Raw genomic sequence first — 14,665 nt, 5'->3', positions numbered from 1 at the left:
GCATAGCGGCAGGTATACATTGTGCTCGATAGTTGCTGGTGGACATGCAATTGTGCAAGAAATGTTTGTTTTTTCGGTTAGATGAAAAGTGTAGGCTGTAGGCGATAAAACATATACCCCCTACCACCAGTTTGAGTCGTTTTTTAGTCGAAAATTTGATTTGCGCATGCGTCGGGTCAAACTTTCCCGACATTTTGTTTCTGCTAGCTGCCTAGAAAAGTTCTTTGTGTTGTTTTCGCGACTGTCAGTAAACATTGAGCAAACTGAGATAGTTGTGGGATATCAGCCACTTACTTGTGCTATTATTTGAAGGTGTTCTGTGTGTTCTATTAGTGTTTTAGTATACTTTAACGGCTAAAATTGACGGACCTGGTGTACCTAGGCCTAGCCTAGACACATACGTAATGTAGGCTTCTCTTTGGGCGACACCGTCGGACTAGCTGGTGTAGGCCTAGAGACATCTGATATACTGTACTACACCATTACGTAAAGTAGGTTTCTTGGCCTACCACCAGCCTGCCGTCAAGCAATAAAAATCAACATTTGTGGAATTATTTTCCGAGAAATGATGGTTAAAAATTCTGGACACATAAATATGCAGCATGTGATGGACGGACGGACTTAAGGGTTGGCGGGGGCAGCATGTGATGGACGGACGAACCTAAGGTTTGGCAGGGGGACGGGAGTTCATCAAATGATGTTTGGGAAAATAATGGAAAATCAGAAAATGCAGCATCTGATGGACAGTCCGGGTAGGGGAGAACCTTAAAATTATGGACACATAAATTTACAGCATAGCTTCATCAAATGATGTTTGGGAAAATAATGGTTAGAAAATACAGCATCTGATGGATAGTCCCGGGTGGGGGAGAACCTTAAAATTATGGACACATAAATTTACAGCATGTGATGGACTGACCATCTATACATTATACAGCATGTGATGGAGGCATGTGATAGACGGACGAACGTATGCTTTCTTCAATTAATTTCCAGTAAAATAATTATTAAAACTTCAAGAAAACTCGTGTTTTTATTGCATAAATTAACTTCACAATCTTTTATTTTGAAATATAGCGGTATCAATATTCTTTCTATAACGGTACAAGCCACCGGGAACCAGACGTCGAACAGAAAGTTTCAAAGCCCACGTGTGTTTTGTTGCGACATCATAAATGAAGCTGCTCACGTGACCTCTAGGACCACACTCCCGAAAAGAAGTTTATTTATTGTTTTGAGCGAAGCGGTTTCGAATTAAACTTGTTTCAAAATTGTTTGAGTGAAAGTAACTATGAAAATAATTATTTAAACAACCCAAACCATTGCTTGATTGTCGTAGAAAATGTAGTAGGACAGAACAGCACTGTATAGTGAGTATAATTACAAATACTAGCCCTTCAAAGCCTATGCTAATTGATTGTGCTAGTTCGTAGGAGCATGGGCCCAAACTAGACAGACGGCGCCTGATTTTTGCTGCGGGTCGCGATCTGAACTTTTTGGGAGTAGGTTAACGACCGGTGTATAGGCCGCACCCCAAACTTCGAGGGGAAAATCGCGTATAAAATGTGTGGCTTATTCACCGGAAAATACGGTTTATGGAGCAAAAACTTGTGTTTCTTCATGATTTTAAGGGAGGCGGGAGAATTTGTATGAGGCTGGGCGGAAGGCCTTAATAATAGCTTTAGGATGGGCGCAAGACGTCAAGAGTGGGCGGCGCCGCCCACCTCCGCCCTGCAAAACGACATCCCTGCACTTCTCAGAACCCCTTACCCCCACCCCCCTTTCATAAATTTCTGGATCCGCCTCTGATTTTTTTTGACTGAAAATGAAAATACTGTATTACCTTACACAATCATTATTCAAAAAGATACAATAAGTTATTGCAATTCCCAAATTTACATTGATTTTTTACGTACAAAGGAACGTACGTACGTTTTGATCTTTTTTTTTCTTATGACGATGGCATTTTAAATTTTGTATTTTAATGACAAATATACTGTTTTTGAATGTGATAACTGTACATAAATATTTATAATTTTAATTTTGATTAATATGAATCTTTAATATTTTAAATTTTGATTTTATTTTAATTTTGGTATGTTTAAAAACATGGTGTCGAATAGGTCCGGGAATTTAGAGGGTCTCGAATTGAAATGTGCAATGTAGTTTCTTTAATATTATTATAGGCCTATATTAAAGATAATATATTATAAATTATTTTTATCATTTACTATTTTTCATTTTCAGAATCTGAATAGCAGCAAAATGAATATCGTGGACGATTTTGAGAATCAGTTGAAGGCGATGGCCGTTGCAACAGACGTCACAGCAAAAGCAGATATTAATGGCTTAATATGTGAGGTCACAAATATATAATGATAATATATGTAAAATTATACCTAACCGTCATTGAAAAAAAAGAAACAACTTTTCAACAATTTGAACTCGGGGCTGCTGCTGACAATTTGATCTGAAGAATGTTGCACCATGTGTGTGTGACACGAAACTAAATAGTAATAATTAAATGTACCATTTAATCCAACCTACTGTTTAACCTGGTATTTTTATTTTAATCCACACTGTTTTAAATTTATTTTTGTAAAATTTTCATTATTATTACTAATTCTCTCAGCGGCAGGATTCCAGAAAGCGAACTGTGATGATGATTTGTTATTACATATGCAGATAAGCGACAACGACCATCCACTTTCATTCAATCCAGCATTTCTTGACTGTAGAAATGGTAAGCAAAGTAATAGCTATACCTTGCTATTAACTGCTGGTGCCAAGACAATATTCTAAATTGTTAAAATGCAAGCAAAACATTATTTTTGTGAATATTTTTATTTCTAAGAATGGTTAAAGTTCTGTTTGTAATAAGCTGTTTTTAAACATACTAATTATTTTATTTTTTTTCTTCTAAATTATTATTACCCTCGACTCTTCGAACGAGAGGTGAAGAGTATTGCAATAACGCGCGTCTGTGTGTGTGTGTCCTTTATTCCAGGTGCATAAGTATTGGACCTTACTTGAAATTTTCACACATTAGCAATGTTACATGTATCTCGCTTCTCGAATTTGGTGCTGATCTGAAGCAAGATGCAGATTTTAAAATGTTAATATGATGATAGAAATGAGTATAAAAGGTAGAGGTACGTCCGATTATTTGCACATTTTCAGTTAATAATAATAATAATAATAATATAGAAATTTATATAGCGCCTTTTGCCAAAGGAAACAAGGCGCTTAGAAAAGGTTTATTGTAGGAAGAGGATTATTTAGGAAATAAGTGAGATTTTAAGAGTTTTTTGAAGACTTCAGTACTACAAGCATTTCGGATAGAAATAGGAAGATTATTCCACAGTTTTGGAGCAGAGGAAGAGAAAGATTTATCACCAGCAAGTTTGTTGGATTTGGGAACAGATAGACAGGAACCGAAAACAGAACGGAGAGAATAGGTAGAGGTTAAGAAAATCAACATGCAAGAGATATAACTAGGATTGGAGGACTGCAGTGTATTAAATGTCAGAACTAATACAGTATGCGGAACAGGATTCTCTGTGACACTGGAAGCCAGTGGAGATGATTAAGAAGAGGAGTGATGTGACAATATTTGGGTCTGCAACGTACAAGGCGAGCACACTTATTTTGAAGTTTCTGAATACGACTTAAATTATATTTACTGATACCATAGAGTAGTGAATTACAGTAGTCAAGTCTGGAGAGTAATAGGGCACGAACAACATCATGACGGGTTTGTTTCAAAATCAAGAAATTTGCGGATGCGGGACAAACAACGAATCTGCCAATTTATGGACCGAGAAAGGTGTGTTATATGAGCAGTCACATTCATATGGGATTTTTTAAACAGACTTTTGATAGCAAGTTAGAATCTAAACACACAATCCACAGAAGATACAAAATATTTTCAGTGTTGCTCCCGCAAAAAGTATACTAAGATGAACTATAAAACATGCAAAAAACCAGACAAACTTTAAATGGGAAGGAGTAAAGTATATGGAATTAAATTATTATTCTGAAAGAATTCAGAAAAGGTTTCAATAATAGCTTTCTTTTGACTAACAATACAGTACATGGCCTTTTTTGTGGGGTGGGGGGTGTAGCCATATAGATTAAAAGCCAATTTAGAGATTTTCAGGAATAATCTAAAAGTAAAAACGTATGAACAGGAAAACAGAAATAACCCTTTTCCCTGTAACTTATTTTTGTTTGGTTTTTTTGGCAGTAATATGATTTTTTAAACAGACTTTCAATTTTATCAACAAATTTGCAAATCGTAGCATTTTAAACCGGAAACACTAATCCGGAGATATTACAACACATGATTTATACAATCCCATTTCTCCTTAAATTTTGATAAATTTTGTTTTTTTTTTTAAATAAGATTTTCTATTTTGTGGAAATATCTTATATTAATAAGTTCGCCTCTATTTGGTAGAGAATATAGAATTTTGTAATGAGTAATATAAGGTTAACATATTATTGCTAACACACTTTAAACCAAATAACATGGACCATTTATCTAGATGAAGCAATGTTTTTACATATAGCCAAATATTTCTAACATACGTACAGTCCCATAAGAGATGCAAAATGTTTTCTGTATTACTTTTACAAAAAGTGCTCAAAGGTGAAATATCTTCAAACTTTGAAACCATTTCATTTGTTCCCAGAATTCTATGAATAATTTTATATTGAAAATATTGTAATTTTGAATCAGTGGTACATTCAAAATGTATTTTATAAGCAAGAACCCAGTCGAAATTAACAGGGAATGTGGTATGTGAATTCCATTTTAATTCAGAAATTGGTTTCGAAGAATGCTTATTTTTTAATTTTCTATAAAGAAGGCGGTTAGGTTTTTTTGCAGGAAAGAAGCGATTGATATCTTCAGCTGTATTATCATATTTTGGAATTGCTGATATTATTTTGTAATACAACAAAAAACAAAACGTGGTATCATATTTAGTCTTGAAGTTATTATAATTTAAAACGGTACCGCCTTGGTCTAAAATATCATTTACATTTACTTTATGCAAAAGAGTTGAAAGAGGTAATAAAACATGATTACTCGACTTAATCAGACTATTACACCATATAATTTGAAGCTTTGGATTAATAAATTTTTCACCATTTGTAAAAATATATTTACTCCATGCCACCAAAACATAAATTCGTTTTTTATCATGTCCAAAAAAAATTCAGTATGTTTAAAATTACATTTCCAAAGTTAAATTCCACCTAACGGTTTAATGGAGTAGTGCCAAAAAAGGGTCCAGTTACTTTGTTTATTCAAAAACAGTCTTTGGATCCATTTAGTTTTCATGCTATGACAGAATTGAATCATTTTTAGCCCGCCTCATTACGGTCCGAAGTGAGCGTGGATCTAGGCCCTATTTATTTTGTCTGGTTTATTATGCCATATGAACCTAAAAAATATACTGTTTAGCTCTGCAAAAAAAAGACTTCGGTGGATCTGGTAAAACGGAAAAAAGGAAAGTTAATTTTGATAATGCTAATGATTTAACAATTGTTATTTTTCCGATAGGCGAGAGATCCCTTGGTAACCAACTGTTTAATAGAGTTTTCCTTTTTTTTTTAATTGAGGGTCAAAATTTAATGTAAACAAATCATTTTTTTTCTCTATCTGTTCTAAACGAAATTCCAAGAAGACGCACAGGCCCATTTGTTGTAGTGAATTGATGTGCTTTATCCGTTAATGTATTTTTATTTCTCAAACTTTCAATAGGAACAATGTTGGACTTTTGGTAATTGATGTTAAGTCCTGAAAATAGTGCCTATTTTTCTAATATTAAAAATGCTTCATCAAAAGATTTTTGGCTACCATCAAGTATAAGCGTAGTGTTGTCCGCATACTGGCTTATCTTAACTTCAAATTCATTTATCTTAATTCCTTTAATGATATTATTTTTTCTACGCAGAGAATAAAGAGATACGGAGACAGAGGACAACCTTGGCGAACACCTCTACTTAGGTTAAAGAAAGGAGTACTATGTCCATTGTTTGTTACAGTGCTTAAGGTTTAACCCATTTTATAAATTATGGTCCAAAATTGAAGAATTTCAGTGCTTTCCAAATAAATTCCCATTCAAGTCTATCAAAAGCTATTTTAAAATCTATCAACAAAAGATGTCCAGGAATATTATTTTGATCTGTAAAATTGATTAGATCAAGCACTAACCTAATATTTTCCCCAATAAATCTATCTTTCAAAAAACCCGTTTGGTCATAATGTATAAGTTTTGGGAGAACTGTTTTCAATCTATTTGTCAAACATTTTGATAAAAGTTTATAGTCTATATTAAGTAAAGAGATTGGCCTCCAATTGCTTAAATTGGAATTAAGGTAATTAAACCCCTTCTCTGAGAATCGGAAAAGCAGCCTTCAGTAAAGCCATAGTTCAAAGAATCCACAAGTACTTGCCCGACATCATCCAAAAAACGAAAATAGAGTTCCGATGGTAACCTATCGCTTCCAGGGCTTTTACCATTTTCCATCTGACTTAAGCAATTAAAACATTCTTCAACTGATATTTGACCTTCACAATTGTCAACTTCCTCTTCAGGCACCTTTGCCTCAAAATTAAAAGGGAAAAACTCATTATTATCGGGGGATTTGAAGACACGTACATCTCTTTATAAAACTTATGGATTTCGTCAAGAATTTGATTTGGTTTTGTGATAATTCCATTTTTTTTTGTAGTTATAGACGTTACCATCTTTTTATTGAAATTCCTTTTCTCCAAATCATAAAAAGTATTTAGTAGGTTTTTTTTCCCGTCTTCGATCCAATTTACTTTTGAGCGAAACATTGATCATCGTTTTGACTTACTTTATTCATGATGATTAAATATCGTACACAAAATACACGCATATTACTGTATATGCTATTATGACAGAAAAGATTGTTTACTTTTTGCTAGAATACGTCGTAGTAGTGGATCACGTGTACAACGTCGTCTTTCTCGATGTTTTTCGCTCGATCGGGGCCGTTCGGCACAAATTTGTTTTGACTTAATATTATAGTGATGATAAGGGGTTTAATTACAGTATCTTACAAAAAAAAGAATATACACGCATATTGTATGCTATATTATGACGGACGAGGTTGATTACTTCTTGCTTCAAAGCATACTTCGTTCGTAGGGCGGATCACTTGTTCTTCCGCAATCCTACAACGTGGTCTTTCAGATGTTCTTCGCCGACGCTCGATCGGGACTGGCTCGACCCGATCGGTGTTTGAACGTTTTGTGACAACGTTGATAAATGAGTTTGAATGAAATTAAAATTTCATTTGTTTTGTTTCGATGATTTATCTAACAATAAAATACAGGCTTAAGCCTAGATGCTGTTTTGATTTTTTTGTCATAAATGAATGCTAGTTTTAAGGAGGGAATTGCTGCATGTTTTTGACGTAGGCCTCATACACAGTCGTACAACGTACCGTCAAAACACTAATTTCAATATGAATGAACAATCCTGTCTAGGCATTATGCCCGCGAAAATTCGAAGCTTTGGTATAGGCTTTCCGCCATTGTTAATGAATCTGCGTTGTACTGTTGTTGTAACTTTTGCCTTAAATTGGCCAATTTCCTTCAGGTATTTCATATTCCCCTTCTACATACTCATAAAGTAATATGTTGTCAACATTTACTGAGAGTTATTGTTTGATTTAATGTAAATTTAAAGGCACACAAGGATCTAAAACACACGGTTGTAATTTCTCTTCCAGCTGCTAAGAAGCAGGAACGTACCATTATTAAGCAGGTCTGGGATATCTGGATTCAGGCTGGCTAGGAAAAGTGCGTCGTAAAATATGAATGAACATTATAGCCTAAATTGTAAAATTGTTAAACTAGTACAGTAATACTGTTAACAATAAAATTTGATTGTTTTGTTGCAGAAATGTGGCCTAAAAATTCATATGTATTTTGAACCGTCATTTTTTTTATAAACAAAAAATTAAATAATTTATTACCACTCATTTGTTAATATTATATGTAATACTTCAATAATCAGCAGCTTAAGAAGCATCATTTTAATTGGACTTTAAGGGTATTGCAATAGCGCGCGTCTGTGTGTGTGCGGTTTGTGTCTGTGAAGTGTGTGTCCTTCCGGGCGCATAAATACTGGACCAATTTACTTCAAATTTTCACACATTGATCTGTATCACATGTATCTCGGTTCTCCTCGAATTTGGTTCTGAACAGAATTAAGATGCAGATTTTAAAATGTTTATATGCTAGGCCTAATTTGGCTGAGTCGAGCTGGCTCGAGCGGACCGACCGCGGGCCAGTTAGTACGGGGTGTGTAAAATTTTGGTTGGTGAAATGGAAGCGGTCTGGTCAGTATAAATATGGCACAACAGGACGAGGGTTTGTAATCGCAGATTATCTTGTTATTGTTGTGTTTCCTGCTTTGTTTTCAGAGTCAATTAAGATTACGTACACAATTTTCAGCAAACTGCTTTTCGATGGCCTACCTCAAAAAGCTGTCTTAGGGTAAGTTACCAAAACAAACGATTTACTACTTTACATTACATTATTAGATAATATCTCAATCCATCTATTAACATCTTATTATACCAAGGGTTTCTTTCTTAAGAATCATACTGTAATACTGCACTATATCGATATACACACAAAACAATTTTGTTCAATGTGGTTGAAAACTAGTTAAAGTTTGACCATCAACCTCTATGTCAAAGCATTCCATTTCTTTAATTCTGAGCAATTTTCTTAATAATGAAATAGTATAATACTGTATATTGTATGTGATATGTACGTTAACAAATATATTGGTCGATTATTTAAATCGTAAATTTTAATAATCTGTTTCTCTTTCTGTGAAAGGTCAAAGGACGTTGATGTAACTCTATGGTCAAAGGTTGTTTCATTTTCAATAATTACTGAATCCAATTTTCCAGGAGATGCCCACATCAGATTTTCAATACCGCACGAAAAGGTAGATCTCACTATTGCAAGGAAAAATAAAATCCCTTTAAATTAATAATAAATATATATCTCCTTGATAATATGCAAATATAACTATCCTTAGATTTTTAATAACTTGAGTATTTTAGAAAATGTTGCCTGTTTCCAAATATAGCTAATGATATTTTTGCTATTTACTATTTGTATATTCATTTCAAAAGATGTTATTCAAATTAACTACGGTATACTGTATATTCAAATCATATTCAAGTTTAATTTCTTCTTATAATCTCTCCTCATAATATTATATATATATATATATATAATATATATATATATATATATATATATGCTACGGTATATGTTGGTAAATAGATAATTATTCATTTATAATATATATTATGTTCCGATTATTATTATTTTATATTCGTTTTTAGTACCATGCATATTTCAAACATACATTTGCTATTAGGAAATAGGAGATGCGTTAAAAAAAACTTATGGTGTCAGTTTGCATTCCGTTTTATAAACATTATTTGTCACAATGCATGTTGAACAGGCCTACTCTCGTTTTAACATGTATTGAAGTTAATGACTTATTTGATAAGCCCTAACTAAACGTTATCTCTTATAGTATATTTAAAAACCTCAATTTTGAGTAACATTTTATTCTGTTATAACATTATTTTAATTCAATATTTTTCTACAACTTAGTCTCATGGGAGTAATTGTATATCGCTAATATTACAATATTTTGCAAGGTGTTCTATTAAAAAGGAATTTCTACATGGGAGTAACGTACACTGTCTTGCTGAATAACGTGACAAAATAGCGAGACTTGGTGAAACGCGCGATGTCAAAACACTCGAATAACGTCCATTGAGAGGTTTTCTACACATTGTTGGCATATGTTCGATTATTAATTGTTATTGATCAATTTGTTTTGTAGGTTACCAAACATGAGGTCTTTTGCATGTTCTGGGATATGCCTGCAATGTAAGTAGGACTACAAAATGGCGGAAATAACATGTTTGGTCTATACGTAAATTTTGATCTGAACGGTTATTTTAGGCCCTACTTTTTCATATACAGACTAAGGTTGTAGGCCTAATGTGTTGACTATTACACGCTACTTTAGGTTTCGACATTAAATATTAGCCGATTTTCAAAGGCCTATGCAAACAAATAATTATAACAACATTTTTCGTCGTATTCTGGCAAAAAAAAACATTGTCTGGTTCTAATTTTCAAATTAAATCTGAAATCATTTCTTTGGCTGAATACAGACGATATCTTAAACGCATTACATCACTAATGTGATTATTAATAATAATAATTATTATTATTATAAATAATAATAATAATAGGCCTAATGATCATCTTAATTGCTTTTATCTGTAAGGCTTTGGTCAGACAAGGGATGTCGGGTTACAAATGCTTCTCAAACGGAAACCAGTTGTGTATGTAACCATACAACGAGCTACAGTATTCTAGTACAAGTTGCAGACGATGAGGTTTGGAAAACAGACAAAACCTGACATCATCGTCATCGTCCATCATCCTGATTAATCACCATAATCAATATCCTTGTCATCACCACCGGCATCCTCGTTATCACCACCAATATCATCAAAATCTAATTCAGCATCATCAACATCATCATAAGTGTCACCACCGCCACCACTACCACCACCACCACCACCACCACAATCATCATCATCATCATCATTATCATTATTATCATCATCATCATCACCACCACCACCACCATCATTATAACCATCATAAACATAACAACAATACAAGATAGAAATACAAGATCATTATTATATATGCCTTTTAATATTACTAAATCATTATTATTGTTATTATTTTAATTATTATATGTATTATCACTATATTTCATTATATATAACCAGTTCTTATATGATAATTATGACATGCATTGGAGATGAAAGAGCAATGAAATGTGCTATAATGACTTATTTGCCGTTGATCACGTGAGAGCTGCTTTTAACAATCACGTTGGTCTTTTCTTTGCATACAATTAAAAGAGTATATCTGTTATATACTCTTTGATACAATGCTCAAAGTATTTATTACCATTTCTAATAGATATAGTTGATATTTGAGATATATTTCCAGGTTTCCAGGTCCAATGACGTCACTTTAACAGTCCTTTCACAAGTACTTCTTATCATTTCCACTGCGGCTCTTATATTAGGAGTTTTCATTCTATTTTGTTTAAGGTATGAATGTCCTGTATTGGATGTAAACATCAATGTGACACTGTGACATTTACGTGCGAAGTTTTCACTACAAATCTCACCAGAATTATTGTTTTCAATCTTTTGAACATGATCAGTAATTTAAAATTATTTGACAATGGTAACAATTTACCGTAAGAATGACAAACCATCGACGTGTTTGTTTTTTTTTTTTTCTGTCGTGTGATTGAAGTTTTTTCGAAGATCACCTGTTGATTTTAGTTGCAAAAAATATATAAATCTGATATAAAATTACATCATACTACACATTTACATTTGTTCAATTAGTCGTTTATGCGGTAAAATTATTGATATTGCCGATAACGCACAAATATCTATACATTTCAATGTTACGCGCACGATTCAATGACGTAAATTAATTTTTGGTAAATTCCTACTTCCTTTCAGACGACTTAAGGAGTGTGTCCGTACAAGTATTCATAAACATTTGATGACCACATTGGCTATGTCACACATGTTGTTTCTGACAGGCATCGACAAAACATCAAGCAAAGTAAGATCCAATGTTTATGAGTAGAAATCTCTGAGTGTACACAATATTGTTCGGGTTCAAATCTAGAACATTCTGCTGTTCATACAGATGTCTTAACCAAGTGGGCCACACCAAGAGGATTTGTTGGAAATTCAGATCCGATTGAAGCGACTGATGATAACAACAAAACAGAGATACTTCATTTATAAATAAATGTAGAGATCAACTTGCGGTAATACTGTGATGATCATAATACTGTAGACCACATTTTGCCAACTTAATCCATAGTGTTATATACATTTATTAAGGTAACTCAAAAAATGATTTTTTATTAACAATGTATATTTTCTTCCTTAATGCAGGTAACGTGCACTGTCATCGCTGCTACTCTCCTTTACCTGCTACTCACCGTGTTCATGTGGATGTTAGCTGAAGCGGTTTTTCTCTACTACAAAATATTCGATATCCACGGCACCAGTGTCCGTTACAGAAAGTTATCGGGATACATTATCTGTTGCTATGGTGCACCGATGTTAGTAGTTGGAGTCGCCCTTGCTTGCAATGTTGATGGATTTGGTACTGATAAGGCGTGAGTTTATAAAAATCTATTAATAACAATAAAATTGACAGCGACAATGGAAAAGATGTAGGTCTAATTATTTATGAGGATACATCGACGTGAATTGTTTTTGAATACAAAGCGAAAATTCTTCTTCAATTGCCTCGCGAATAAAAATTAATTATAATTAACACCGTGCTGAAATAGCATTATTTCTTGGTATTTTGTGCTAGTAATAATAATGACAACAGCAACAACGGCATCAGTAGCAACAACAGCAACAAAAAAAAAAAAATCAACAACAACAACTAGACTTACTATGTCTGTTTCTACAACAGAACATAGGGCTTTTCCGTATTGCTATAATGAAAAATGAAGTTGAATTTTCAACAAAAAATGTCTTTAACAAGTATAAAGTAAAAAAAAAACCACGGAAACCCAAAATACCGCGACGTTAATGAGACTCGAAATATTGCTGCAACGGTAATAATGAGGTGCATCGGGACTAATAACCGCCTCCTTTGAGCCGCCTTTGTATAGGCCAGTGTATTTTTTGTTCATAGCGATTCAGTGAGTGAAAGTAAAAATTGTTCATGCATATCACGGTAATTTTGATTTTAAACTAGCCGTAGTTGGTTTAAACGCTTTAGAAAACGCAAATTGCGTTTATATAATTTAATCAACTGTCCAAAAAAATCAAATGGTCCTCATATCCAGACCCTACTCCGGATTGTCACCAAAATTTGATAATTTCTTCATTGGTCTATGACAAACTATTCTACTAAGTTTCATTTTGATCGATTTATTACTGGGACGTAAGCACAATGACCCACAAATTCCCACCCGAGTTTAGATCGTCATCAACACTCAATAATTTTTTTCTTGTAACTTGGTTATACTTTCCCGAAAAAATTAATTCAGATCAGCACAAAAACAATTGCTTTTCCAGCTACTGCTGGGAAAAGCCATTAATAATGATATGATGAGGATGATGATGATGATGATTATGATAATGAGGATGATGATGAGGATGATGATGATGATGATGATGATATTATGTTGACAATGAGGATGATGATGATGATGATGTCATGTTGATGATGAGGATGGTAATGATGATGATAAGAACAATGCCATTATTATCAATGATGATGATGATAATAATGTTGATAATAATTATTTATTTTGTTTGACATCAAGGTGTTGGCTAAGCTTATCTAACGGCCACATCTGGGCGTTCGCAGGACCGACTTTAATAATATGTTTGGTAAGCAGTCTTAAAAAAGAATATAGTACGTCTGTATGAAGAATAATTCAACCATTTTTACCTAAAAACAAAATGAATTCATTTCGTTGTTGTTGTTGTTCTGTACAGTGGAAATAGAGTACCATCCCAGATCCCCATATAATGCTTCTTCAGCAGTGTATCTGGGTGCTTTCAGAATTGCCCTTGACATTTGGTATTGTAGATTTTCAATTTTATAAATTGAAGATTTTCCTCCACTTAGGCAAACGGAGCATCCATAACTTATGGTGGTAAGCCAATCACTCTCCACAACAAATCGCCAAAATAAACCCTGTTAAAATCATCTTGGTTTATAGATTATAGATTTTATGTAAGCAATTATTCTGCTACCCCTTTTAATGACTTCTTCAATGACATCGGTGTTTACGTTAGAGATATAAACCCAAATTCTAAGGTATTTGTAGCAATCAGTTTCTGTGATATAATCATTTCCATTTTTTAAAAATATTTGTTCGTTCGTAGTCCCGTAATAAGGACATTTGATTTATTATAATTAAAATCAAGTTTCCATTTACTTGAGAAACTACTTACTGTTTGGAGAAGACTTAAGTCTTTCTCGTCTTCACCGACCAACACGACATCATCAGCCCCAAAATATAGCTCCAATTTTAACATTAAAAATGTTTACACCAAGGTCTTTGTTACAAATATTTTTTTGGAGTTCATTTATAAAAATTGAAAATAAGATTTGGGACATTGAACATTCTTCAACGTTTCAATGTACCCAAACACAACTTTGCCTTTTACATTGGTATACAAATTCTTATAATTTCTAATAAATTCCTTCTAATGCCTATCCTACTAACAGCTGTAAAAAGGCCCTCTCACCAAACTGTCAAAGGCTTTCTTAAAGTCTAAAAACTAAAAAAGCAAGAAACGATCCCTTCCGATTGTCGTTCGCTTATAATATCTTGAAGTGTGAAATTGTGGTCTTCACATCTTTTATCTGACCTAAACCCACCTTGTACTTCGCTTGAAAGATTAAATTCTTCAATAAAGTTTAACACTGTTTGGGAGATGATGCGGATACCTTCAGCAACACAGAAATTAGATGTTGAGATTTTTA

General features: G+C 33.4%; 2 protein-coding genes across 3 annotated transcripts in view; both read left to right on the top strand.

Moving 5' to 3' along the window:
- Positions 1–333, top strand: part of LOC117111536 (plasminogen-like) — a gene marked incomplete at its 5' end in the record, with an annotated part of 9,580 nt that extends 9,247 nt beyond the window's left edge. The window contains one exon of the mRNA XM_033254466.1: positions 313–333. Coding sequence (XP_033110357.1) covers positions 313–333 — 21 coding nt within the window. The remainder of the gene's footprint in view (positions 1–312) is intronic.
- Positions 239–13,994, top strand: LOC117111526 (adhesion G protein-coupled receptor L1-like). Of its 2 annotated transcripts, XM_033254458.1 has the most exons (11): positions 239–312; positions 2,248–2,356; positions 2,633–2,743; positions 8,470–8,542; positions 8,894–9,005; positions 9,924–9,970; positions 10,377–10,488; positions 11,120–11,223; positions 11,650–11,755; positions 12,097–12,323; positions 13,494–13,994. In XM_033254458.1, exons 2-11 carry the CDS (start codon positions 2,266–2,268, stop codon positions 13,597–13,599), a joined length of 1,089 nt encoding a protein of 362 aa, XP_033110349.1. In that variant the 5' UTR covers positions 239–312; positions 2,248–2,265; the 3' UTR covers positions 13,600–13,994. The 2 variants fall into 2 exon arrangements, with proteins under 2 accessions (XP_033110349.1, XP_033110348.1); XM_033254457.1 differs by lacking the exons at positions 239–312; positions 2,248–2,356; positions 2,633–2,743 and having other exon boundaries at positions 7,866–8,542.
- The last annotated feature ends 671 nt before the right edge of the window (positions 13,995–14,665 follow it).

The sequence above is a fragment of the Anneissia japonica genome, unplaced genomic scaffold, assembly GCF_011630105.1.
Source record: "Anneissia japonica isolate Jap-2015-1 unplaced genomic scaffold, ASM1163010v1 scaffold6030_len697274_cov183, whole genome shotgun sequence".
Lineage (NCBI taxonomy): Eukaryota > Metazoa > Echinodermata > Crinoidea > Comatulida > Comatulidae > Anneissia > Anneissia japonica.
The sequence above is the reverse complement of the archived record's forward strand: the minus strand, read 5'-3'. Positions and strand labels throughout refer to the sequence as shown.

Coding starts and splice junctions, on each gene's coding strand:
- LOC117111526 (XM_033254457.1), top strand. CDS start 8,259: ATGCAGATTTTAAAATGTTTATATGCTAGGCCTAATTTGGCTGAGTCG. Junction 8,543..8,893: donor CCTCAAAAAGCTGTCTTAGG/GTAAGTTACCAA, acceptor TTTCTGTGAAAG/GTCAAAGGACGTTGATGTAA. Junction 10,489..11,119: donor TACAAGTTGCAGACGATGAG/GTTTGGAAAACA, acceptor ATATATTTCCAG/GTTTCCAGGTCCAATGACGT.